The sequence below is a fragment of the Penicillium verhagenii genome (genome assembly GCF_028828195.1).
Source record: "Penicillium verhagenii strain IBT 33310 chromosome Unknown utg000007l_segment0_segment0, whole genome shotgun sequence".
NCBI lineage: Eukaryota > Fungi > Ascomycota > Eurotiomycetes > Eurotiales > Aspergillaceae > Penicillium > Penicillium verhagenii.
The window spans coordinates 2,172,742-2,198,781 of record NW_026643171.1 but is presented as its reverse complement, the minus strand read 5'-3'; the positions used below and the strand labels follow the sequence as shown (position 1 = coordinate 2,198,781).

Here is a 26,040-nt window from a genome sequence, read left to right as displayed (position 1 = left end):
GAAATGCTGATTGACGAGGATCACTTGGGATCTGTAGGTTGTTTTGGATAGTACTCCGTGCTAAGTGAGCGCCACACAGAAGCCCATCGTCGGCCCTATCTTGTTAGAGCCCATATTATAGGGAAGAATAAGGTGCAGATATGACGTACAGATAGTGGACTAGGGAGGCGAACTCATGATGGAGGAGACAAATTGAGCGTGCGTTGTGTCGGTATTTCTCCGGCTCAGGTTCATCGAAAATCGACCGCTTCACACACTGCCGCATTATTCTTTCTGCAAAAAAAAAAAAAAAAAAAAAAAAAAAAAATCAGTATCTCCAGAGATCTATGAGAAGAACTAACACTTACTGATCAACTGGATTGAGCCACCTGTCATCTTTTCTAGTTGAGCGAGTGAGGTCGAACCGCCGCCTTCCTGGATATGACGGTGGATATTCATCTCTACCACGATAGAGAGAGCCACGGTATCCATATAAGCCCATGCGGCCTGGGCCAACCATTCATGTGGCTCAGTAAGAAGTGATGCTAGCTCTTGGCATGCCTCCGTAACTGCTTGAACTTCAGTTTTCATTCCACTACTCTCTAGAGCGGGATCTGACTGCAAGACAGACTTGAACGCCCGAGGAGCGTTCTGAGCTATAAAAGACGAGATCTCTTCAATTCTAGCATGCATATCATTGGAACGAGTCATGATGGATATTAAAATTGATGACTGGAAGCTGAGTCTGAGTGGGTTTTGGATAATTCAAGAAGGTCATTTCAACAGTCAGGCCATTAGAACGTTTAAGTAGTTGGTTCCTTCTCTGTCTTCGCTATGCCTACCTAGGACTTCTTAGCTCTTTAACCTTGGAAACTCAGATACATGAGATACATGTATATCATGCATATTACGTACGATTCCCATTATAAACTTCCAAAATTGCGGTTGAGCTCGAAGTCCTTTACCGTCAGATACCTAGGTGCGTGACGTGTTTCCAACATGCCAGCCACACTCAAGTGCTCAAGTGCTGATCACTCAACATTGAAGAAACCTAAACTTGAAACCGAACAGACCTTCACCGCTAGCAATATTATGCTTACATTCTCCGTAGATATTATGTTTTCGGGGCTTCTCGGAGCGGGGCTGTGGATTCTCTGAATGTAAAAATATTGGGCCACCATGTGGATTTATGAGGGTAGATCTGAACATTTGAAGCGATGAGGTGGTTGAAAGAGCCGACCAACTTGGTCATGCTTGAGCACCTCATTGGAACAACATTACCAGCCCTGAATTCAGAACTAGCGGTCATCGCCATGCAAGGGTGTGAACGCATCGTACTTTGAGAACTAAGCATTCAAGGTTTGAGGACTTCCAAGGTCTAGAATATGAGAATCTCGGACTTAGGGCTTGAGGACGTAAGGGGATGCTGACGCTATCAGGTGCAGAGTTCCGCAGTTTTCCAATCTCGATCCATGCACATCCATGCATCTTGTTAGGAGAATCCCCCGGCGTCCTGGCACGATAAGAATACGAGTCATGTGAGATGCGTCTGATATTGGCATTAGTAATATCCCGACTAATCGTCCTTTTCAGGGAATGTGATCTATCAACTTTGGTGGTGCATAGGCAACTTTTCCGCGTTCCCTATACTTTGTCTGGCTGGCATAACACATCTTCTCTGTTTCAAAGCACAGAGAAGATTCAGTCAAGGGCCGTCCTATTTTATATTAATCCAGAATATAAATTACTAGTACTACGCGAAGTAGTATCATCTGAAGTGAGAAAAAAAAAACTCTCCTGCTGTATTCAAGCACAAGCACCATTAAAGGAATTTGCCGTCAAATTTGGAATACCTTCATCGCACGATAAAAATGGCGTTTTCAGTTGGGGCCATCTTACTACTAGCATTGCAGCTCATGCTCTGTTGGCTCATTTACATCGGAATTTATAGAATTTTCTTCCATCCACTTGCCCAGATACCAGGACCCCGTCTCGCTGCCATCACAGATCTATATCGATTCTACCATACTGTGATTCAACGTGGAGATTTGCTCAATCGTGTGAAGATCCTACACGAGATTTATGGTTAGTGCGGAGCTATATTGTCATCCGCTCCATGCCTATGTACTAACCAAATACATATTCAGGTCCCGCAATAAGAATAGGCCCAAATGAGGTTCGTCCTAGCAGGTGCATATCCTTGCCTCGAGATATTAAAATTGATAGATTCATTTTTCTGGCTCGGATGCCTATTTTGACATATACCATTCTCGTGACACTGAAAAAGAGGCTGGTTTCTACGAGGCATTCTTTGCCCCTGATGGCAGCCTTGCAACACCGAAGCACGAGGAGGCAAAATTACATAGAAAGCCACTTCTAAGATTGTTTTCCCGCAGAGAAACCATTCAAAAAGAAGCTTTGTTGGTCTCAAAGGTAGGGAAACTCTATGGATGAATATAATAATGAGTGAAGGCTGAATGAAGATATACACCCGGTACGATAGGCCGAGCAGCTTTGCAATATACTGAGCGACTCTGCGTCCGAGCAGAGCCCAGTCGACATGTGGATGGCATTTCGCTGCTTTGGACTCGACGTTACAACAGAATTCGTTTTTGGATTTACATTCGACTCATTGAAAAGCCCTGGGTTTCAATGCCCCACATTACTGGGCCAAGATTGCCTACTGGCAGGGCTTTGGGCACAGGCGTATTCAAGATGGATACCTGCCCTAACAAATTGGCTCAGCCCATGGAGTCTACGTATTTTTTATCCTCAAAGCCAAGTTTTGTTCGAAAATTTGAATGTGAATGAAATGCACAACTTTCCTTGCGTGAGAAAATGTTAACTCTTGTTTTTGTTTCAGTATCTCCAAATCCAGCTTGATAAATTGCTGCGCCAAAACACAGATGATCAAAAGGGAAATGTTCGTATACCTCTATTTGAAGCGCTAACGACCCCGGTGGAGCTCAACCGTATTCCAGTACGCAGCTATACAGCTATTATTTCCGAAGCATTCACCATGATATTCGGACCCGCTTACGCGCTTGGAACAACACTTACTATGGCCACCTACTATACCACGCGTGACCGAAACATCCTATCAAAGTCACAAGCAGAGCTAGGGGGGATATGGCCCGAAAATCAAAAAGAATGCCCACCCTGGATCGATTTGCAAAAGCTGCCGTACCTCGTAAGTCCTGGCCCGCTTTAATGCAAGGTGTTCAGAAATCCTAACAATTGGTTTTTCAGACTGCTGTGATCAAGGAAACGTTGCGCATGGCTGGAGGGGTCTCCACGAGGTAGAGTTTCTCTGAATATTTGCATCGTTGCTAGTACGTACTGACCATCCCCAGTGTTCCTCGAATCACACCGCTCGGTGGGATGCAGATAGCCGGGCTTCATGTTCCGCAAGGTGTACGTTCTCAGGCATTTATGGCTAGGCATGATCGGAAGAACCAGAATTTTGCTGATTGTGGTGCAGATCACGGTATCGAGCAGTAGCTATTTCTCTAACCATGATGAGAAGATCTTCAAAAACCCACATGCATTTTGCCCCGAAAGATGGATAACAGGTGGCAAGGAAATGCAAAAATGGGATCTGACGTTCTCAGTCGGACCAAGACAGTGCCCCGCTATCAGGTAAGGAATTTTCTCTTCATCTTCCTCTTCGTTCTGCATGACCTCGGGGGTACGCCGAGATCAGAATACATATCAAGCCCTAGCCAATGTGGCTTGGCCATTGACTTTCTGACGTGTATACAGTTTCTCTGAGGCAGCTTTACATGTATGCCTCGCTCACATCATACACTCCTTTGAGCTAGACTATCCTGATAGAGGGTATGCGAATTTCCTTCCTTGGGCCTTTCAATGATGTTTTTTTTACTCGACACAAGTGACTAATAATGCCCTACCTAGGCGTATAAAGTATAAGGATTACTTTGTGCCTTTGATCGATGGACCAAGAATGCGAGCACAAGTCAAAAAGAGGCTTTAATCGACAGACTGGATCGGCCAACGATCCTAGGGGACTAGGTATGGAAACAGCGGTCAGTTGGAAGGGATCATTGGGCTTTGGAAGGAAGAAACCTTGGAAACAGTACGAGAACTGGTAACCCACATGGATCAATAATGAACACCGAACGTTTAGGCTAGTAATCTTATAGTTCTACGTTGCATAAGGCTTGCAGATCCATATCGCGACGATCGATCTGAATAAATTATGATGTCTAACATGCTGCATAAACCTTGAGGCTTGCAGATACGAGCATTCAAATCGCATCGTGATCAGCTGCAGATACAAGCGGTGTGTGATCAAGTATCGCACATATGCAGGCATTGGCAGCTATTCCGGTCCTATTCTGACATGCACGTTTTTTGATGCCGTCAAGGCTACTTAGAAAACGTGCCATATAAATACCGGATAATCTACCCAGAGTGATAGGTAAGTACTCCCCAGGAACGTGTATGTATCCTCCTTTGAATCCCCTTCGTGTCTATTTCAAGCTTATTGATCACTCTACAAGTTTCTTCCAGCAGCAGCAATACCTACATTTGTCACATCCTACAATGACGGTCAGCGCAGAGGATCTCTTCAATGATATTGGCCAAAAGTACGAGGATGTCTATGTCGAAAACATTGGCCTCAAGAAGGTCATACAACTTGCCTTGGCAGAGCTCAAGCCACGGAGTAAAGTTCTCGATGTTGGCTGTGGTACTGGAAAGCCAGTAGCGAGCCAAATTGCCCACGCTGGTCATGATGTCTATGGCATCGATGTCTCGCAGAAAATGGTCGACATCGCCAAGAAACAAGTACCCGGTCGGTTTGAAAGAGAAGATATGTTGTCTTTTGAGCCTACAACCAAGTTTGAGGCGATCTTTGCGATTTTCTCTTTGTTTCAACTCTCGCACAGTGACACATATTCCATGATGTTCAAATTTTCGGACTGGCTAAGCAAGGACGGCATTCTCGTTCTGGGAACCATACCAAGCACAAGCCTCATCAAGGATGAGAGTCTTTATGATCCCAAGGGACAGGTTGTTCGACATGCGCAGCTTCCATTCATGGGTAGGAAAGTTCTTGGGACTTTGTACTCCAAGGAGGGATGGCGGGATCTGTTCCAAAGGGCCGGCTTTGAGATACAAGTAGAGAAGTTCTTCTCTTTTACTGAACATCAACCATACGAGAATGAGATCCAAGAACACTACTTTATCGTTGCCAAGAAGACTGTGGACCACGCCCTGATGGGGCCGTATCCCCTTCCGACGTCATATCGTGGGCCACATCCGCTGAGCGAAGGTTCCTGGGGCCCCTTCGCGGAGAGACTGATTCGAGATGAATTTGACGCCGTGCTGGACTTGCTGAAGAACAACAAAGATATTTTGGATGTGGGAAGCGGTTATGGAAGTAAGTTTGTTCAGCTTTGGTTCTAGAAAGGCTCCGAAGCTAATTAATTTTATCTGCAGAGCTGCCTATCGCCATCGCCCAACGTGGAGGTAACGCATATTCAATTGAACCTAATCAGGAGCGCAACTCTCGTCAAGTGAAAGATGCGCAAAATGTTGAGGTCCGTGTTGGATCTGCGGAGAATATTCCATTCCCGGATGGAAAATTCGATGCTGTCGTCGCAATGTGGGTGATGCATTATGTGGATGACTTAGAAAAGTCACTCCGAGAAATGACAAGAGTTGCAGACATTACCAACCCAGATGCCCAGCTTATTATTGTTCAAGGTGCACCGGACAATCAGCTCGTGAAATTGCTGAACGATGTTTGCGCTCCCCTAAGTGCTGAAAACACGCGTGTGGATCACCAGGGGTATCTCCTGCATACCGCAGCTAAGGTGTTCTCCGAGCACGGGTTTGGACAAATTGAAACATTCCGTGTCAATGCTTTTTGTGCCTTTCCTGAGGAGGATCTGGCGGAGAGATGTCAAAAAGCGGCCGAGGTTCTAGTTGGCTTTTGGTTCAAGGAAGACCCCAATTATGAGCAGATGAAGGCAGCGATCATTCCCCACCTTGAGCTCCATTTCAAGGATCGCCCGCACGCCATTGGAGACGAAGTTGCCATTCTCTCCGCCAAATGTGCCCCCAACTGAGTCATCCTGAAGCTATGTAATGGCTCTCTCTCTTCCTCTTCAATCCTTCAGGTATCCTTTGGGCAGCCTCGGTGCAGTAAGCACTGAGTACTAGTATATAGTACATGCATGGGGGTATTATGACCTGCCCTCGATCGCATGTCCGTTTTTCTAGTGAATCAATCCTTTTATCCTAAGCTGGTTCCGCTTGATCTCACTCGACCTGAGTGCATACTAGTCGATACTCATTTAGCAAATGCTTAGAACTGGAGGACTTCTCACCGCAGGAATTTTACGAGGCACGTCGATCCACAAGGAAGGCGTTCACTCAATGAGATAACCAAATCTGGGTTAAGAAGAAAGAAAGAAGAAAAAGAACAAGAGAGGAGAACAACAAACGGAAAGGCGCGTCAGCACGCAAGTATGTGATCCCCCACACCCAAGCCTCAGCTGCATGAGTGCAATTCATGACAAGGAAATGATAGGACCCATGTAGCATAGCACATCCATTTCCATCACCGAAGGTCCTTACTCTTGGAAAACTGCTCAAGAGTCAAGCTGAGATACTGGACAAGCCCGCCGTGTATGGGGGCGTGGAAAATAAACCTAAAAAATTGGTGCTCCGTCAGCAAATTGCTGGTGAGTTCTTCCACTCGTCCTGACGATGTAAAGGGGGGAGGTGAATAAGGGGGCGTTGACCCTACGAGCGCGGGCGGGTCAAGAGGCCCCGGCTTGAAGGGCAAGCAACCTGGACTTTGCCGTCCAGCTGAAGCGGCAACACCAACAGTCCAAGTGGAGGCTTTGGGAAATCGCTGGAGCTCTCACCTGATATTGATCGATTATGAGGAAGAGATATATGCCATGGAGGGCTAGAAGAGAAGAAAACCTGTGTTGTAATATTCCCTCCGTCAGCAAATTGCTGGTGAGTTCTTCCACTCGTCATGGCGATGTAAAGGGGGAGGTAAATAAGGGGGCATTGATCCTATGGACCAATAGGCCCCGGCCTGAAGGGCAATCGACCTGGACTTTATCGTCCAGCTGAAGCGGCAACGCCAACAGTCCAAGTAGAGGCTTTAGGGAAATCGCTGGAGTTCTCACCTGATTGATTTATTCAGACATATGCCATGTAGGGCTGAAATAGAAGAAGACCTGTGTTGTGATATCCCCTCCGTCAGCAAATTACTGGTGGCTCGTCATGACGATGTAAAGGGGAAGGTGAATAAGGGGGCATTGATCCTAGTGCGGACCAAGAGGCCCCGGCCTGAAGGGCAAGCAACCTGGACTTTACCGTCCAGCTGAAGCGGCAACGCCAACAGTCCAAGTGGAGGCTTTTGGGGTAATCGCTGGAGTTCTCACCTGATTGATTGGCTCTGAAGAAACGCATTCTATGTATGGCTGGATTTGAAGATGACCTGTAATGAAATATTCCCTCCGTCAGCAAATTGCTGGTGAGTTCTTCCACTCATCATGACGACGTGAAGGGGGAGGTGAGTAAGGGGACATTGACTCTAATTAAGAATAAGAACGAACGCGGGCGAGTCAAGAGGTCCCAGACCAGAAGGGCAAGCAGCCTGGACTTTACCGTCCAGCTGAAGCGGCAACACCAACAGTCCAAATGGAGGCTTTGGGGTAATCGCTAGAGTTCTCACCTGAAATTAAGATCAATTCCAGAGCCCTGGAGCATCCAAAGATGTGTCACAGACCATGCAACAAGGCACTGTGAAGTTCGTACGTATCTAAAGCAGATATATCAGTTAAGGTCAACAAGGGTGAAAGGGAATGGTCAAGAAGAGTAAGTGGAATGACAATAACAAGAGGGACATGAACATGTTGAATGAGATATAGGAAGCTCAAGGTCGACGTGATGTTGAGATGTGATGGGAAGATGGGGCTTACCTGGATGGGTTGGATGAAAGATAAAAAGAAAGTTGATGAAGGGTAGTGAAAAATAGTAAAGAATTATAAGGTTGATGAAGGATGGGAAGGACTAGATGACATGTGGAGAGAGGGAAGGTTGATGAAGGAAGTGAAGGACGAGATGGAAGGTGGAGTGTGGAGGAGGGAAGAAGAAGAAAAGAAAAGAGGAAAAGAAAACAGTATTTATACCCAAAACCAAGTGAGAGAAACGCGTTGTACACCCCTTCCCAAAATGGCAAAATACAAAGCAGATGCTTGTGCTCGCTGAATGTGGCTTAGTACGAGGTATGACTTCCCCATCTAGACAAACTTTGCCATTTCAGGCTTCTTGATTTCCCCGGAAACTTGAGTGCGAGAAAGTATAAATTATGACAGTTTAGGAAGACTCCGTTTAGGGCTCGGAATTGTGCCGTGGACCAGATGAGTAGACATCTAGATGAAACCTTTGCCGGGAGGCAGCTGCGCAGAAACACTAGTAGAGGGAGGATCATCGATGAGTGTCTCTCAATCATAACATTTGAGATACACGAGCAGAAAATCCAAGGCTCGATCGATCCTGGAGATAGGAATGCCAGTATAGACGTGCTCAGGATGAACATTGAGTTCCGTACTATGTAGAACATACCAGTAGTACTCGGAACTAGCTAGAAGCCCTTCTAAAGCTTGATAATGTACTATAGTACGTACCTCTACGCCCAAGTGGCAACTATCTGTCAATTCCGAGTGCAAAACTCCGTCAAGTTTCTACATGTTTGGTCTTCAGATCTTGTGGCAGGAATTATATAGCATGGATGGGGGGGAGGTATTAATATGTGTGTAAAGTAAAAAGAAAGGTGGGTATAGAGTGAATAGCTTTATGCCTAGCCAGACTCCTTCTTTCGTCCTTCCAACACACGCATCACATCATCCACACTGTCCTTGTCGCCCTTCTTCTTCTTAGGCCCACGCTTTCGCTTCTTGGGACCCGAGTCCTCAAAATCAAGCAACACAGCTTCATCATCTTCATCATCCTCGTTCCGGCTGCCTCCGAACCCGAGATCCATATCCGCAGCATCCATGGCATCCCGTCGTCGAGCTTCCTCGAGGAACTTCTTTTGCCGCAGTGAGGACTCGGTGGACTCGCCCTCGTCTGCAGCGGACGGCGAGGCCTGCCGGAGAGCAGCTGCTCGCTTGAGCGCGGCGAGAATAGTGGGATCTTTGGTGAGAGGGTTTGAACGATCATCTGGCTGCTCCTCAACAGCCTCGGAAGAAGAACCGGTGGCAAAGTAGTTGCGAGGCTTGGAGGAAGGTGCTTCGGTCCCAGGGATTTGGCCATCCTTTTCTGTAGAGGCCTTCTCCTCTTTCTGTGCCGCCTTGGTCGTATCTTTCGACTCTCCCTCCTCATCAGATGAGGAGTCTTCTTCATCCTCGATGCCAGCAAGAGGATCGTAATCCGCGCCAACATCCGCAAAGATATCACCATCGTCCTCCTCTTCCAGTGCAGCAGCATTAGCAGCAATCTTGGCCGCAATCTCAGCCGGGACCTCCATTCCAAGCGGTTTCGCATCTTTATCGGGCATCGGCATCGCATCAGGCCTAACATATTCACCAGGCTTATCAAGCCAACGCGTCTTCCGTTTCGTCTTGCCCTCTGCATCAGTGATAAGCAAGACCTCCCGCCTCCTCCCCCTCTCATCCGTCTCCACGAACCGCTTCTTCTCCGGTCTTCCATCCCCAAGTTTCTTGAACTTGGCTCCTAGCACCGACTCAGGCGGCGGGGCAGGCACACTCGCGGCAGCCCGCTTACTCCTCAGTTCTTGTAGAATCTCGTCCCTTGTCTTCTTGCGCGCCGGCGGAGGCGCCATCGTGCCCTTTTTCTTCTCCTTCTGCTCTTTCGGTGCAGCTTGTACCTCCTCCTGTCCCTTCTCCTCCATCAAACGCTCAAATGCCTCCTCCGCATCTTCGCCGACAAGCGCCTCGTCTGCTGGCGAGGGCTCAGGTTTCTCGGGGGCCTGTGAGACATCCTCACCAGCACGAGCTCGGCGAAGCAACGCATAATCAAGACCTTTGACCATATGTGTGCTTCCAGTATCACCGCCGACACCAAGTTCTTTTCGCAAGTTGTCGAATGTGGCTTGGTCGATTTGACCTAGTTTCACCATGTCTTCTAGGGCTTTGATGCGCTGCGAGAGCTCATCTTCCTTTTCTTCTTCGGCAGCTGCATTGCGCAGCTGGGCGCGATCTTGGTATCCGGCTGCTAACTTGGAGCCTTTTGGTGCGGCGGAGGACTTGAATCGTTTCGTGGGTCGGTCGCCTCCCTCGCGGCGCTGCTCTGCGAGTTGGCGCGCAAAATCGACGCCTGTTACAGCGCGTCTGTGAGGTTGAGAAGTACTGCAGTTAGCAAGGTCTCTATGGCGATACTCTTGCTGGGGGGGAGAGATACGTACGGGGTCATAGGAATGTTGGATCGCATGCGCGAACCGAGTAACCCGCCGCCTGGCGTTGCGCTGCCGGGTGCTGCATTTCGGGATGAGGGTGAGGATTTGTCTCCAGACTTGGCCGAGGAGGAATTATCGGCTAGCAGCCGTCGGAACTGCTCGTTGTTCATGATTGTGACTTGAGGTTTAAAATTGTCATTGGCAGACGTCAGTTTTAGCATGAGCGTGATCTTGGCGCGCGCGATAAGGTTTGTCTTATCAGTACGTGAAGTTGTTTAATTCAAGTATCGCGTGGGGGTTGGGGGAAAACGTACCAAGATAGAAAGAACCTTGAAGAACGATACGATCTATAGGTATTTGATTGATAAATTGTTTCTTTAAATGGGCGCATATTCATGTGTAAGTTTTTCATGAACATCGGTAGAGCGTTCTACAGAACTAGCGTCCTGATTTGTTCTGCGGCACCCTTACTACTACACTACTACAGCTGGGAGGTAGGACGGGCTTGGCATAAGACAATCATGTGTAAAACTAACCAGCTTCTCAACCCACCTTGACACCCATCGAGAGCAGTCGGACTGACACCCTAACTGAGTGAGAATGAAAAACACTCGAATGTAGTGTGCGTCTCATCAAAAATACAGCGCCAAAATTGACAACAATCATGAAGGCCAAATAGAAGGGCAAAAATAAAGATTAAACCATCAAACAATCAAACAATCACCGACCCAAACCATCACCGAACCAGAATATCTCCATAGTTATATCGTAACCAGAATGAGGTGGATGAAACAGATAACAGAAACAGCAATAATTTTCTTTCGCCGATGAAATTCATTAAATCGTTTCCCATCCACCATTGTTGATTTCAGACTCTAGTTTGCGGCTGATGGTGGCGGGGATGGAGTGAGATAACCAGACATCACGCAGCAGCCTGTCGTAACGTTTTTGGTTAAGAATAAGTTGGCGGTTGCGTCGGAGACCGGGGTCTACTTCTCCGTGGCGGTCCAGATAGGGGGCGTAGTGCCAGGATCCATTTTGGTTATGGAGGTAGAGGACTGTGCACTTGCGGATGTTTATGAATAGACCAATGTTTTTGCCACATCTGTTTTGAGTGTTAGTTTTCCGAGAGAGAGAGAGAAAAAAAGAAACCAAATAGGGATTCATGGTTGGGAGATTCTTACTTCTTAACATGTTGGTTACAGCCACCCAGCTTGTTGTGCATGCAGCACACTGCCTGGGAGCAGAAGATGTCACCGCAGAAAAGGCAAATGCTGGGGTCGCTGAGTTCCTTCTTGGAACTGGGGCAACGGCGCCGGTTTGCTTCTTCGATCAAGCTGTCGAAGTATTTAGGCAGGCCGACCAGTTCGAAAATAGCCGGGTGTGGAAGGCTGGGCCACAAGCGGTGATCATCGAAGCGGATACCCGAGCGCGATGCATTCCAGTGGAATATCCATCCGGAGATTATAGCATCGAAGGAACTGGTACTTGTGCGTGCAGGATTGATGGTCATCAAGATCTCGTCAAGGGAAGGCAGATGCAGGACCTTGGTAAGTCTGTCAAGCTCTGATGAGCCAACATCAGCGAAACCAGTGTTGGGGAAATCAACACCGTACTGGACATTTAGAAGAATAACAGCCTTGCGCAGGAAGGTAAGAGCATAGCTCGAAACGAGGCGGCGCAGAGCAATGATGACAGCTGGGGTTGCTGACTCTTCTCCATCCTTGACATATCCACTTGCTGCGGGCCACGAGGAGCCCTCGGCGCGCCCAACGGAGTTTGCTCTAAGCTCGGAGACGATCGAGTCAAAGAAGTGTTTAGTCACATCGTAGCGCGCAGTTGAAAGCTCGTCATCAGTGAAAGTGGTCTCTCCCTGGCTGGCAATCTCTTCTTTCAATCCCAATGGCCAAAGAATGAATGTGACAGCAACCTTGACAATCTCAGCAACGTAGCACATCTGGATCAGATGGGGCATTTCAATGTTGAGAACCGGCAGCAAGGAAATGGAGCATTCTGCGAGGAATACAAATGTATCCATAGCAAGCAGGGGTTCAATATTCCGGACATCATTCAGCAGTGGTGTACCGCTCAGGCAAGGATGCCCGACGAGAAGCTGACAGATCTTCTGTCGATGCATCTCTTGGAACTCCAGAGCCGGGCGACTCTTCGTGTTGTTGCGCGAGGAGACAATTCCAACAGCGGCGTATGTCAGCGCTGTCTCAGCCAGAACACGAAGATGTGTCAGCGTCAGTGGTGGGATTTTATCCAAAAGAGTAGATCCAGGTTCCGACTCAACACCACGTTGGGCAATCTCGACCGCGGAGATACTGAAACCGAAGCTTCGGATCAGGGAGTCGGTATGAACCAAGTCATCATTGTTGATTGTATCAGGGCTATTGTTGAAGATCGAGTTGATATGGTTCATCTTGATGGTTTTCTTCAGACGCTTATAAATCTGGAGTAGCTCAGTCATGGGAGTATGCGGACCGGGAGCTTGCTGGAGAGGACTTGATGGGGAGATTTCTTCTGAGCCAGGGAAGAGCCCAGGAATATCAATGCGCACATTGTTGGAAACGAACTGGCTGGGCACCGATTGGGTAATCGATGGGATTGAAGAGGGTGCTATGAGTTGAGCGACCTTGGAAGCCAGTGGAGGAACCAGTGATTTTGAAAGGTATTCAACAAACAAATCAGTGTAGGTTTGCGGATAGCCCTTGTCTTTCTCGACCATGAGGACAGGGAAATTCTGCGACTGGTTCAATGAGTTCTTGAGACCCTTGTTCATCCAATCGTCAAAGGAGGAAGACGTCGCCAAGGCCCCGGGGTAAGATTCCTCCTTACCCTTCCAGGTGATTGGCAGGAATGCATTACCAAGGGCTTTGCACAACGGACACACAAATTCCTTGAGCCCGGTGTTCTCGGGGTGGTTGCGGGCGATTTGTTGGCTGTGCCGTCTGTGTGTGGCTGCATAATAGACCTCAAAGCAGGAGTAGTGCATGATGTGCCCACAGCCAGTTGTTACTGGTCCGCGTAAGGTAGTCTTTGGGTTGAAACCCTTGCTCAAGCCTACTTTTTCACTGATGACTTCTCCACCCGATGAATCCAACCGCCGAATTGTGGTTCGGTTCTCTCCAGCAACTCCAAACGGACGAATGTCCTCGGCAGATCTATCCAAGCTGCAGGGAGTCTTGATTGCTTCGCGAATTCGATCAGGGTCCCTGATATCGGTCTGTCGCAGAATAGTACTTTCCTGTAACAATGCAAAGGTACCATACAATCTTGAATCACTGGTCTCTTCCTGACATAAGATACAGGTCCCACTGGGGTATTTCCAGACCTTGGTTTCAGGTGCAGCCTCGGTCTCAGATCCCAAATCGCTGAGGTCTTCCTCGCCCCAGTCAATATCACCTTGACTGTTCAGGAAGTTTTGTTGCTGCTGCTGGAATTGAGCCATCACTCGCGCCTGTCTCTCCGCAGCCTGCTTCTTTTTAAGTTCCTTCTCATTATCGATGTCAATCGCAGGTGAGTTTGTATCGATGCGGTCAAATGGGAATTTAAGAGAAGCAGTTGCAGAAGTAAAGGTGCGGGGACGTTTTTGCCACAGACGCTTGAGAATATGACGGATCTTAGGCCCACATGCCGTAAACTCGTTGGTCACTGAGATCTTCTCCAGAAGACCGACGATCGTCAAGTTACCAGCCTTAATCTCCCTGGATTTTGAAAGGGCATGCAGGTTGAAGGATTTTTCCTGTTCGGTCTCCATGCTGTCGTCTTGGGTCTCGTCCTCAAGCACCGCAGCAAGAATAAGATGCAGTATCACCTGAAGGAAAGTCTCGACACGAGTAGGCGGGATTGAAGGAGTGCACTCCTTTGCGAAGATGACATACTCAAGGCACTGATGGACGAGCTGTGCAAAAAGCATAGTTCCAGTGAAACTTGGCAGATCAGAGAAAACGCCAGAGCTGATGGTTCGAAGCTTTGGCTCATATACAATGTCAGAGGCCTTCTTGCCAGTCTTCTTGGCTATCCAATCCCTGTAGATGCTCTCTGCCTCATCTCTCTGGTTCTTTGTATAGTGTGCACTGTATGGATCCACCAGATCAAGGTATTCTGGCTTCAGCTCAAAGGTTCCAGAGTCACTCATGCCCTCCGGAGGACGAAAGTTGGCGACTTCTTCCAGCACATCTTGGAACTCGTCTGATTCAAGCAGCTTGTCACTCAAGCGGGTTGAAAGATCGGAGAAGGAGAGTGGCTTGAAGCACAGAACGTGGGCAATGTCTCGGCTAATGTTCTCCTTGGTCATGTGGGTGCTATCATCAATGGCCGTCAAGGAGGTGCGGTCGGTCAACAGAATGACCAACAGGTGGACGAACTCTTCGGCAACATCGACGATCTGAGTATCCTCAAAGCCAGGACGAGGCAAGTAATTGCGAGCCATCCAATCGGTAACCCCGAATCTATGCGCGATAGAAGCAAGAACCTTGCTCGGGTCACATGTCACCAGGGCAGTCTGCAGAAGGAAGATATCCCGATAATAGGCGAAATCGCGGGAAGAAACTCCACGATATTGTGACATCTGGTGGCGGAGACTGAGGCCATTGCGGACCCACATTCCAGCTTTCATCTGAGCAAGCCAAGCGCACACTCTCAGAGGATAGTCGAACATGACCAAAAGCAGATCTTCGGGCCCAAGGGCCAGGAGACCATCGTCAATTTTAGTGTCGTCGGCTGCTTTGGCAGCATGTAGCTCATTCCTGGCTTCTTGGGCAGCCTCAAGGAGAACGTTGCGAATGACTCCGCTGCTCACATCGCGACCACACTCAATAAGCCATGAAAGGGTGTAGTGGAGAGCATGATGGAAACTGATTGAGCCCTTCTCGACAACAAATTCCACCACGCGATGGCAGGGAATCTGGCCAGAGGAACCGACCTCAAAGTCAAATGGAGACAGTGTCTTGAATCGAACCTCATCTTTGATCTCGGCTTGATCAAAGCGCTTGCGTTCCACTCCTGCAGAGTGTACGATTGCAGTCACCGTTGTGGTCTTGATTGCACGCAGAAGATTCTGCCCGTTATCAATTTCAGGGTTTCTGAACGCCTCGCAGAACTGTCGACAGAGGCGGTTGATCTCGCGCATGAGAATGGAAGCACTGATCCAAGCATCTGTTTCATATTCCACGTGCTCACCAACCGCACGAACGTTTGGGCAGATACCCTGCGAGAGTTTCACAAGATCCAAGAACTGAGGCAAGTATTGCTCTTCCGTCCGTACACGATGCTGCACGTATTCGGATTGAAGGAGATAGCGGAGATCAAGGAAGAAATGATACAGACGTCTATTGGTTACAGAGCCAGCATCGAATGCCAAGGTTGCATTAGGATTGACAGCCTGTGGTTCTCCTACCTGTCTTGTCGTCAAAAATGTGTAGAGGATAGACATTACTTTAGTGAGGAAATTCCCACGAAGCACAATCTCCTCAGTAATGGAGGGTGTCGTCAAAAGTTGCAGTGTAAGGTTGACAATGGAGTGGTCTGGTTCACGATCCGCAACCAGGTAAAGCTGGGCTAGAGCCGTGTATAGTGCAGACAAGCGCAGGCCCATAATGCGCTTGAACTGAGGCACATTGACAACGGTGCTGATGTATAGGTCCCGCAGGTCGGTGCGAGTCTTCTTCCAAAGTCTCAAGTCATATAGAATCAACCAATCCAGACGAGTTCGTTGCCACAGATCTTCATATGCGGCAACCTTTTCGCCAGGGGCCGGAAGGGGGGGCCGGACTTGCCAATGACCTTCTGTTCGTCCCGGCTTTGGTTTTATCGCTCCCGACGGGGTTCGTGGGATGGAAACGAAGCTATTGGGGTCGGGCGTCTGGCTCTCAGTATCACGAGGAGTTGAGCCTGACCGCTCCTGTTGTGACTGCTCTTCCTCCTCTTCTGTTTCCTCGGCGACGGGCTCCGGGGGTGGTGGTCGCATGCCAGTCAAGCCTGCTAAAATACGGTGCGCTATAGCGAGCTCATCTGGCCCAAACTCTTCTCCTGCAGCACCCATATCCATATCCATGTCCTCGTCGCCGTCTCCATCGGCTTCGGCTTGCAGACGAGTGAGTTCCATGTCCATATCATCATCTTCGTCGTCGGCATCGTCGTGAGCTTCTCCATAATCTTCATCGTCGTCGGCCTCAATAGTCTCATCAACAGCATCCTCGTCCTCGTCATCTTCGTCCTCCTCATCATCGGCTTGTAGAATCAGATTGCCGTGAGTGGGAAGGCTGAGCATGAAAGTGCGGCCACCAAGATTATCCGCTCTCTCATGGTCATCAATGCCCTTCATGCCAATTTCCGCATTGTAAGCTCCACTGCCTTTCCGCCAGGGAACGAGTAGTTCTTCACAGATTATTTGGCGGAAAATTTCATTATCCTCCAGAATACTGCCTCCCGCGATATCCGCTAGCCATTCAACAAGTGTTGCGCACATCTGCTCTCGGAATGTGTCGCGTGCAGATCGAATCGTGACTGTGACCTTGATCTCCTCGATGACCTTCGACACAGCTAACAATCTATGCAAATCTTTCGAATGCTTGATAACACTTCGGCCCATATCGTTGGTCTCATGAGCTCGTGCAACACCAAAGCTATCTCGTTCACGGCAAGCGCGGCTCACTTGGTGGGCGACATCTCGGATAGTATGCTTCTCATCATTCCACAACAAAAGTGCAAATTCGGGCTCCTCCTCTGCCTGGTCACCCGCATCTGACCAGTCAGGGCACAATCGTGATGATTCTTCATCTTGCTTGATACCTTCAACAGTCTTGGGTAGACGCAGTTGTTCGGGAGAACAAGAAATTACATCACAGAAGTAATCTAATACACGTGATATCGTGAGACGAATAGAAGCTACTAAGTCCGCGGGCAACTGACGCTGAGCGCGCTCTTTGCCCTTGGCATTACCACTGTCGGTATGGATTGCGCAGAAAAGTGGCAGTCGCCAAGCCTCGTCGTCACCGCAGTCACAGCAGCCGCAGTTACCAGATGAGAGGGAGATCTGATACTGGTGTCCCGTGTGATCAGATGCATCGAAGCATCGGCTACACAACACACAGGTCTCGTCCGCGGCACAGGTTATACATCGGTAGGTAGCTTCCCCAGCACGGAAGATGTGGCCGCATCGCTTTCCTCGCGCAGCTTCGGTGTATTCAGCTCCTTCCCTAGCTCCTTGAGCTTCAGCAAGTTTCCACGCTCCGGTGGGCACACCCTCGGGAAACAGGTGATGTATCAGCTCCTCATTATGCCCTACAAGTGATCGGAAGAGTAGTTCAAGGAGATCCCTCTCTGCCTGTGGGCTGTATCGGTAGTTGTGCTGGGCTGGTAATCGCAAGAGGCCATCGCCGAGGACTTTCTCACATTCTGTGGACATGAGCATGGCTTAGAACTCTCGGGCGGAGGTAGAGGGTCGGGGCCGCTCGGCCAAGTGTGAGATCGGGAAGGTTTTTAGGCGCACTTGGTGGGTTTTAAAGAGCAACAAACATACAAGGCCTGTATATATAGCTCTGTCAGAAAGTCAGTCTCCAGGAAGTTGAGAAGAAGGCGATTTTTGGTGGATTGATTGCGAGTCAACCTCACCGAGGATTTGTAGTGGGGGGAGAATCGTCAAGATGTGGATCGAATGCACACAGGTAGGTCAGACCTTACAGATTTATTAAGAGGCGGTCGAGGACCAGACAGTGATCCACGAAAATATGTTGAAATGCAGGGATTCCGAAGAAGAAGAACAAGGAAAGTCTTGACGGAGATAAATGTTACAATTAGGGACAAGAGGGAGGAACGACCCATTTTGCAAGCATTTTTCGTTATGACATCGTCGGAGCGGTCTCGCTCCCAAACGCCACAGACGATCCACGCTCCTCCCCGAGCAGCCACATCTTTTACGGAGCACGTACATATGGTCAAGTGTCAATATTAACACATCATTTCTCCCGAGTCAGAATACAAATTTCCAATGTAAATATAAAAAAGGCTCTATCGCGTACATACTCGCGGACAAACTCGCGGCTGGCTGGAATGGGTAATAATGAGGAATCCAGTTGATCGCTTTTCCTGCTTCTGCTTCCCCTTAAACCACTTGTAAAATCTACACAGTAGATGTCACCCCCGGTTCCGGTTGTTCATCTAATCATCATCCTCCTCCTCAGCAGCGACAAGGTAGCGGGGCTTGATGTCCTTCCATTGGCGCTATAATCAGTTAGCGAGGATGTTATCGGGTCGTCTCGGTAGAGCCCAGGGGAGATATAGGGAAGAGAGGGCAGGTTCGGGGGAACATACGCCGGCGTTCCAGGAGTCCCAGATCTTGTTGGAGGCAGTGTCGAAGGAACTGTATCGTAAAAAGCTTTGGGTCAGTGGTAATGTACGCCTCGGGGGGTTCACGGATATAACGCACAGCTCGAAAGCGAAGGCACCGGCGAAGATAGCGGTCAGGTAGACGGCATTCTTGCGGAAGAGGGTCCTAAACACGTAGCAAATATCACAGTTAGACTTGAAGGCGACAATTGCGACCATCCGATCGAGGGTGGGGAGACGTGCTGGTAGATAGCGTTGGAGATCTGTCATGCGCTGTTAGCAAGGGAGTTTTGCGCGGCGCGAAGCACCATTGGAAATGGGAGTGACATACGCCGGCCATTGTGACGGTAAGGAAAGTGTTGAACACAACCGAGGGCAAAGGGAGATCTGGGGTATTGAAGATGAAAGAGAGAGTGAGAAGGAATGGAAGTTCGCAGGACGAAAAGCTGCGGGAATTCCCGGTTCGCTGATTGGCCCGTCAACACTGACTACTCCGGCCATCCGTACATCTTCAAGTTTGCATTGTTTCTTTTTCCGACATTCGATTGATTCGAGTGGGCGAGCTCAGGAGAGTCGCCCCCTGTGAGCTCTTCCTATATCTAAATTCTTTCTATTGTTTCTTACTTTTTCTTTTTCTTTCGTTTTGTGTTCTGCTCTTCAGCCTCCATTTACCATTCACCATGTCCTCCAACGTCTCTAAAGCCGGAATCACCACCGATGCAACCGGTGCAAGCTACATCCCCTCATCGGTCCGTGCAGATGGCTCCAAACGTCGAGAGATTCGTGTCCGCCCTGGCTACAAGCCCCCAGAGGATGTCGAACTTTACAAGAATCGTGCCGCCGCTGCGTGGAAAAATCGTGGAAAAGGCGGGGTGCCGGGTGCAGAGGCATTGAGCAGTGGGGACGACAAATCTGCCGCGGCAGACGCCACGGCTGCCAGCAACAAAAACGCAAAGCGCCGCGAGGCGAAACGTCAAGCAAAGGAAGCCGAGGCCTCAGTTAAAACGGGCTCTGGATCCGACAATTGGCGTGTGCCCGCCAAAAAGGACGAAAAGCCCACCGAGCCCGAGAAGCAGGAGGAGCCCGTCGATCCGGAGGCAGAGAAGGAAAAGAAAGCACGCAACCTCAAAAAGAAGCTCAGACAGGCACGAGACCTGCGCGACAAAAAGAACCAGGGTGAGGCCTTGCTGCCCGAGCAGCTGGAGAAGGTCATCAAGATCCACGAACTGGTTCGACAACTCGAAACACTCGGATTCGACTCAAATGGAGATTCGAAGGATGAAGATGCCCAGGAAAAAGCATGAGAACCCTGCTTTCTCTTTTCTTCCGGGATACTCTCATAATTACAGTCTTGCTTCCCGCTCGATTTTCACTTGAAGTTAACGACAGAATGGTTGCACGCGGCAAGGCCTATGGGCACTTGGGCACTTCGACATACTAGTCGCACCATCCCTGAGCTATAAACCCATCACCATCTGCGACTCAATGCGAGTTGAATAAGTTGCGAACTTCAAGGAAACTCTGCTTATATCAATACACAAATATGGCATTCGAACGACTTTGAACCATGCGGACAGTATTTCCGTATCCAGTTTTATCCATCCCAGCTGGCTTTTAAGTGCATAGCCTGGGTGTCAAGATGAAGAACCAATGAATGCATCGGAAACCCTTCATTAGGAGAATACAACAGGGGCTTCAAGGCCCTGTGGCCTGTCCCCCGATACTTACGGTCAAATCGGGAATATGAAGGCCTATCTTAGAAACATTGATGTTCAAATTTCTATGTTACATTTTTGGAAATATACTATGTACACACGACAGACCTGTGCATCTTGGTGCAAAGTGTCTAGTAGAATTTAGGAGCTACTTATTTGATGAATACTTCACCGGTGCTGTTGGAATTCCGCCAATCAAGTCCCAACCCATGGCGTTATCAAGAGTATAGTCGTGATCTTTGGGTAGGGGCTTGTTACCTTTCATACAGGATGTTGCAGCAAGAAGACCTTGTCGAACACAATCATTGACACCAACTCCGGTGTACCAGTTCCCGGCAACAATGAGTTGTCTGTTGAATTCATCCTTCACTGTCGCGGACAGATCATACATGCGGTCAAGGTGCCCTACGAGGTATTGAGGGATGGCATTCTTTTGAAGGCTGCTTCGTGCAACGCTGGGGGCCTCTTTGATTCCAATTTGGCGCTCAAGCATGGCGCGGGCCATCTCCACGGCAGTTTCGTGATTAGGGTAATCAGTATCCTTCCAACCATCCCAATAGTGGCCACCGAGCATGACTGTAATCTTAGTTCCCGGCGCATTATCTTGAGAAACGAATTGATCCACGTCAGGGGACATGGAGGTGGGACAACCATGACTAGAGGAACTTGCGAAAAGAACCCCCAGTCCACAATCTGGATTATTTTCGTGTGGTACTGAGCGAGGGATCAAATAACCAAAGCCGGTGACGGGGAGAATATCGGGATTGTCATAATAAAGATTGACAACCATGACAGTAACCGCATAGTTATGCAACTTGAGTTTTCTGATGGTTTCGTGGGCAAGAGACTGACCCGGGTGGTTCGTGTTGGCTGATTCAAGGATGTTGGCCAATGCAGGTGATGGAATGGAGGCAATGACACGGTCATATGTCGCACGATTGCTACCACCACCGCTTTGACGAGAAGTAATCTGTAAGAATCGGGATTTCAGGTTAGTCTGCAAATTATAGGGCACTTGTGTACCAGTTGGAAGATCCTACCTGAAGCTTTTCAAGCTTTGCCAGTGAGCTCATTGCTTGAACTTCTGAATCTGTTTTGATTCGGACAATTTTGCTTTTCTTCAGATAGGCAGCCATCGCGTCCACAAGCTGCTGTGTTCCTTGCTTGAATGTGAGGGTGGCCGAGCTTTTGGCCCGGGCACTGAACTTCTCCTCAGATATACGACCCTCATCTTCACCCACTTCTTGCAAATACAGATTTCGACTAATTCCCTCAGCCATGACATCATCCGTTAATCTGATTTCTCTCCCGGTCAAGGCTCTGTTAAGCATGCCCATAAGGATACCATCGTCCATGTTGCGTAGAGATCCCAGAAGAGTCTGGGCACTCAGCCTATCAATATCTCCCGCGTATATTCCATGGATTCCAGCTGAAGCAATATTGTCTGCGATTTCTGGAGAAAATCTTCGCGATATGAAGCTTGCGACAGACTCGTCCCGGTGCCATTCGTCCATTGGTCGTGGCGGTTTTGAATTCTCAAGAAGCAAGGCCGGTATGACTGTCTTGAAAAGAGGTTCTCTGTAGATTGTTCCAACGAGTTCTTTGAGGTTAGCCCAAAAACTGTGTCCTGGACGTGGGGTTGGCAGGCGGACGAGACGATCCGGGTAATAGATATAACGATTGGATGCGGCAGGATGCCATTTGGGGGTCCAAATCGCTTCATCCTCTAAGCCTAAAGATTTAGCCTTCGGGCCAGAAAAAAGTCATTGGATATTCTCGTATCGAGGGTCACAGTGTTCAATTGAAGAGCATTTACCATCCGCCAAGTAGGTCCAAGCGCGTCTGAGCATCTTATCGTACGAGGACCGTATTCGAATAGCACATCGCCGCCTTTAACTGGGACACGCTCAGATCTCATCCAACCTCCAAGGCGAGGAGATTTTTCGTAAATCGTAATACCGGTGACATCGGGGTTCTTCGACAGGTAGTATGCTGATGTGAGTCCAGTGATGCCACCCCCAATGATGGCAACGTGGTAGGCACGGTACTGGAGTCTTGTAGTGACCAGTGCATGTTGCCTTGTTTTAAGACCATTGGCGGTCAATAACCGCATCGCAGCGAATTTCAGGGAAGCGATGCGCTGAAGCGTGATGTAGTCCGCGGAAGGCAAATTCCTTAGTAAAGGAGATGCACGGAATGCTTACATAGCTTATCGGCTTATCGGCTTATCGGCTTATCGGCTTATCGGTCTATCGTCTTCTACATACAAATAGTTCAACAATGCATGTGATACATCCACCAATAAGTACTAGGAAAGTGTTTTATGGTCTCTACGGATTATATAGGAGATATTCGCTTGATAAGTGAATCCGCTTTGTGTTCTTCTTTTCCATATCAGGGGCCCTGGGGGATATTTTATGTACAGATAGATAAACGAACCGAGAAAACATCGAGAATAGCAAAATGCATCAAACTATGAACGCCCTCCCCAACCAGCCATTCATCATCACAATTCAAATTGTACAAGATATTGCTCGCACACAGCCATCTTCTCGACAAAACAAAGGTTCGTCAACTTCAATTAAGTCGGAGTCATGCTGTAAGCTCCTGATTTTGAGAAACATCTTCACCGGTCTCCGGCTTAATCAGCTCTTCGGGCATATCCTCATCCTCCACAAACTTGCGCTCACTAATATGCTTTGGTGTCCATACCGTGTCCGGAATAGGCCCACGCTGGCCTTCCGCATGTTTGTAATGACAACTCGGGTTCATGCAAGGGTTGAACTTGCAGGCCGTCTGGATATGTGTGAACTTGCACCCTTCGGTGGTGCAACCGGCGCCGTTGCGGCAAAGTGGCATGTCGGGGTGCTTGAAATGGCAATGTGGGTTGGTACAATGGGGGAAGAATCGACACATCTCCTCCGATTGGTGTGCAGACTTGACTGCTGGTGATGGGTGGCGGCCTGTGCACTTTCGGTTCTTGCAGGCTGCTCCGAATGAGCAGATATCAGAAAGGTCGAGGGAAGTACCCTCGGGCGCCGCAGGAGACTGATGGGCAAATGGGCAGTCTTTTCGAGTGCACCGAAGGTTGAAGCGGCAAACACCTTCGGGGTTGCTGTCAGTTTGCTCGCCACTCATTTCCGTATCCGCGTCACCGCTGGATTCCTGGGGTCTTTGATTTTGGCGGGGCTTATTGAATCGTGCACCAGCTTGCTGGCCCTGGCGCTCAACCCGATCGAAGAGAGAACGGCCTTGCTGGTTTCCATTCTGGAAAGCAGGGTTAATAGCCGGTGGGACGAAACCAGGCATCAATTGAGACATCATTCGTGCCTGCTCCTCCAACATCGCCATGAGTTGTTGTTGGTTCTGTGGGCTCATTTGCATGCCTTGTGCCATGTTGCCTTGCATGGGCATGCCGCCCATACCGCCCATACCGCCCATGCCGCCCATACCACCCATACCACCCATATTTCGGCCTCCTCGCCGGGGTCCCTTCATTTGATCACGACCTTGGCCTCCGATGCGTCCATTTCCTTGTTGTCCACGGACTCGGTGAAGAGCTCCATCGTTGGCATTGCCAGTAAGGTTTCGGTTGATCTGGTTAAGCATTCTACCTCTGCCGGCCTGTCGTCCGTTGCGCATCGCTTTGGGTCCTGTGGGTCTGGCAGGAAGGGGAAAAAAAGGCAAGGTCAGTTTACTGGAACATCTTGTAAATCGGTATACAAAGACTCACATGGAATCACTTGCATCGCCCATCTCTGCGTCCATCCCGTTCCCTTCCATTCCCGAGAATTGACCCGATTCTCCTCCAAGCGAAGGTACTTGTTGTGTCGTAGGATTGCTTGGGCCTCCATTGATCGTTTGGTCAAGAGCCTCAACTTGACCAAACAACCACCTTGAAAACTCAAGTGCCTGTGTGTCACCTTCATCCAGTCCAAGGAAGTCGGCGGAAAGTTCAGTCGCAAGTTGTTCTTGGGTCTTTCCATTCACCAGCATAAGGACAATGTATTCAATCAGAGCCCCCTCTTGGCCATCGTCGGTACTCCAGCCCATTTCCACCAGCTTTGGCTGGATGACGCTAGCCACAGCTACTGCGAGAGGGGAATCTTGAGTGATAGTTGGAAGCATTTTGGCGGTATGGGGAGGTGGTGTAGGAGGCGAGGATTTCTGATTTTAAGAGGTTCCGAGCTGCAGAAGAAAGGTGGTGGATTGCGCGCCACCGAGACAGAAAAGGGTTCGCACGTTTCAGGACAATGAAAGAATGACAATGAGACGAAAAAAGAAAACTGCGCCAGGATCAGCGATAAAGTTTCTGTGTTAACAAAGATCCCAAATGGCGGTTATTTAGATCTTATTGGAATGATAGTTGACGCGATAGCAGAAGCTTCGGCGACGAAAATGGCCCGTGATGCACGTGACTCATCGTTTCAGGGCAAACATGACAAACGCAATATTTCCAAGAATGGATTAGTGTGGTTTCTTGGGTCATGTGATAATATCCATTCTAGACGATGTCACATTTCCTCGGGGATCAAAAACGTCTTATATCATGTCTGATTTGGGGAGAGAGTGAGATATATCTCCGACTCCCCTGCGCCCATTTTTGATGAATTCTTTTATATATATTGGTACCATCACTTGAGGGGATTTGCTCCAGTTCTTATCACTAGCGCAAAGAGTGAAGGTTTGTTTTGAACGAGATTGAAGTAGGCATGAATTTCAATATACTCTATATGCATCATCAAGCCATACATATGTATCTCAAGAACGGCAAGACCTCCGCTAGGATGGCACTTGGAAGCCCCAGACATCCATCATGTAGATTGCGATACTTGAGGGGTTGATTGTTCGTGATACAGAGTTGACTAGAACATTATCGTGGCACTTTCAAATGTTGGGGGCCAAAAAGTACGGGGTGTTTTGGGAGTTGCTTCCGATTCATGATTACCAAGACCTAGTACATTATGTCCCTATCATCACATTTCACTCCTTCCATGAACGCGATTGTCCCTCAAGTGCTGATTGCAATTTATTCATGAATCATGACCAAAGCATAAAACTTGGCGTCAGCGAACCGATCTCCACTTTGCCATATGAAACCGGGAGAGCCGAGGTCCTTAACAGCCCCAATGTATTTCCCCGGATTATCACAGATTCACAGCCCTATTGCAGCAAACCGAGAATGCAAAATGGTCAGAAAAATAAAGGAAAGATAAAATTACAAAATCGCGATTGGTCTCTGCAAGAGTTCCAGATACCTATACCAGTGCAGGTCCAGGTAAGGCTAGGGGCATAAGGAAATTGCAAGGTTTAGGTGGGTCGACAAGCCTCGAAAAGCCGAAATGAAGTCATTTTAGCGGGGTTTGGAATGAACTCTCTCGCAGACCTCGCAAGAATGTCTTGAAAGGTAAAGAACTCGCCCATCCTTGCATCCGGGTTGGTTCCGGCTGTCCATCATAAGGTGATCACTAGTACTTTTTCTGTGAAATCGGGCCTATCGTACTCCGATTGATAAAACATCTCCACGCCAATGGGTCATTCCCCATAATCTGCCCGTCTAACAGGGGGATCGTGCTTAGAGTGCTTGAAACATCACTGGCTGAC

At 48.7% G+C, this 26,040-nt stretch overlaps 9 protein-coding genes across 9 annotated transcripts; 3 read left to right on the top strand and 6 right to left on the bottom strand.

The window, feature by feature from the left end:
* Window positions 1–115: 115 nt before the first annotated feature.
* On the bottom strand, window positions 116–690 carry N7466_007496 (uncharacterized protein; the record flags this gene model as incomplete). The annotated part of the gene is made up of 2 exons (XM_057166885.1): window positions 116–273; window positions 348–690. The coding sequence occupies 2 exons, from the start codon at window positions 688–690 to the stop codon at window positions 116–118; spliced, it is 501 nt and encodes a 166-aa protein (XP_057019926.1).
* A 2,308-nt stretch (window positions 691–2,998) lies between these two features.
* On the top strand, window positions 2,999–3,622 carry N7466_007495 (uncharacterized protein; the record flags this gene model as incomplete). Its single annotated transcript, XM_057166884.1, has 4 exons — window positions 2,999–3,169; window positions 3,229–3,278; window positions 3,333–3,393; window positions 3,461–3,622. The coding sequence occupies 4 exons, from the start codon at window positions 2,999–3,001 to the stop codon at window positions 3,620–3,622; spliced, it is 444 nt and encodes a 147-aa protein (XP_057019925.1).
* Window positions 3,623–4,545: 923 nt separating this feature from the next.
* On the top strand, window positions 4,546–6,074 carry N7466_007494 (uncharacterized protein; the record flags this gene model as incomplete). Its single annotated transcript, XM_057166883.1, has 2 exons — window positions 4,546–5,383; window positions 5,443–6,074. 2 exons carry the CDS (start codon window positions 4,546–4,548, stop codon window positions 6,072–6,074), a joined length of 1,470 nt encoding a protein of 489 aa, XP_057019924.1.
* A 2,756-nt stretch (window positions 6,075–8,830) lies between these two features.
* N7466_007493 (uncharacterized protein) lies at window positions 8,831–10,557 on the bottom strand (the record flags this gene model as incomplete). The annotated part of the gene is made up of 2 exons (XM_057166882.1): window positions 8,831–10,322; window positions 10,397–10,557. The coding sequence occupies 2 exons, from the start codon at window positions 10,555–10,557 to the stop codon at window positions 8,831–8,833; spliced, it is 1,653 nt and encodes a 550-aa protein (XP_057019923.1).
* A 667-nt stretch (window positions 10,558–11,224) lies between these two features.
* On the bottom strand, window positions 11,225–17,807 carry N7466_007492 (putative ubiquitin-protein ligase E3 component (UBR1); the record flags this gene model as incomplete). Its single annotated transcript, XM_057166881.1, has 2 exons — window positions 11,225–11,492; window positions 11,572–17,807. 2 exons carry the CDS (start codon window positions 17,805–17,807, stop codon window positions 11,225–11,227), a joined length of 6,504 nt encoding a protein of 2,167 aa, XP_057019922.1.
* A 746-nt stretch (window positions 17,808–18,553) lies between these two features.
* On the bottom strand, window positions 18,554–19,061 carry N7466_007491 (cytochrome b-c1 complex subunit 9; the record flags this gene model as incomplete). The annotated part of the gene is made up of 4 exons (XM_057166880.1): window positions 18,554–18,616; window positions 18,707–18,755; window positions 18,822–18,994; window positions 19,053–19,061. 4 exons carry the CDS (start codon window positions 19,059–19,061, stop codon window positions 18,554–18,556), a joined length of 294 nt encoding a protein of 97 aa, XP_057019921.1.
* Window positions 19,062–19,401: 340 nt separating this feature from the next.
* Window positions 19,402–20,025, top strand: N7466_007490 (putative RNA binding protein Pym; the record flags this gene model as incomplete). The annotated part of the gene is made up of 1 exon (XM_057166879.1): window positions 19,402–20,025. One exon carries the CDS (start codon window positions 19,402–19,404, stop codon window positions 20,023–20,025), a length of 624 nt encoding a protein of 207 aa, XP_057019920.1.
* A 559-nt stretch (window positions 20,026–20,584) lies between these two features.
* hem14 (oxygen-dependent protoporphyrinogen oxidase) lies at window positions 20,585–22,576 on the bottom strand (the record flags this gene model as incomplete). Its single annotated transcript, XM_057166878.1, has 3 exons — window positions 20,585–21,406; window positions 21,477–22,181; window positions 22,253–22,576. Coding segments are annotated over 3 exons (1,851 nt in total), but the record flags the coding sequence as incomplete, so codon positions are not given.
* Window positions 22,577–23,028: 452 nt separating this feature from the next.
* N7466_007488 (mRNA-binding protein NAB2) lies at window positions 23,029–24,564 on the bottom strand (the record flags this gene model as incomplete). The annotated part of the gene is made up of 2 exons (XM_057166877.1): window positions 23,029–24,097; window positions 24,170–24,564. 2 exons carry the CDS (start codon window positions 24,562–24,564, stop codon window positions 23,029–23,031), a joined length of 1,464 nt encoding a protein of 487 aa, XP_057019918.1.
* Between the last annotated feature and the right edge of the window lie 1,476 nt (window positions 24,565–26,040).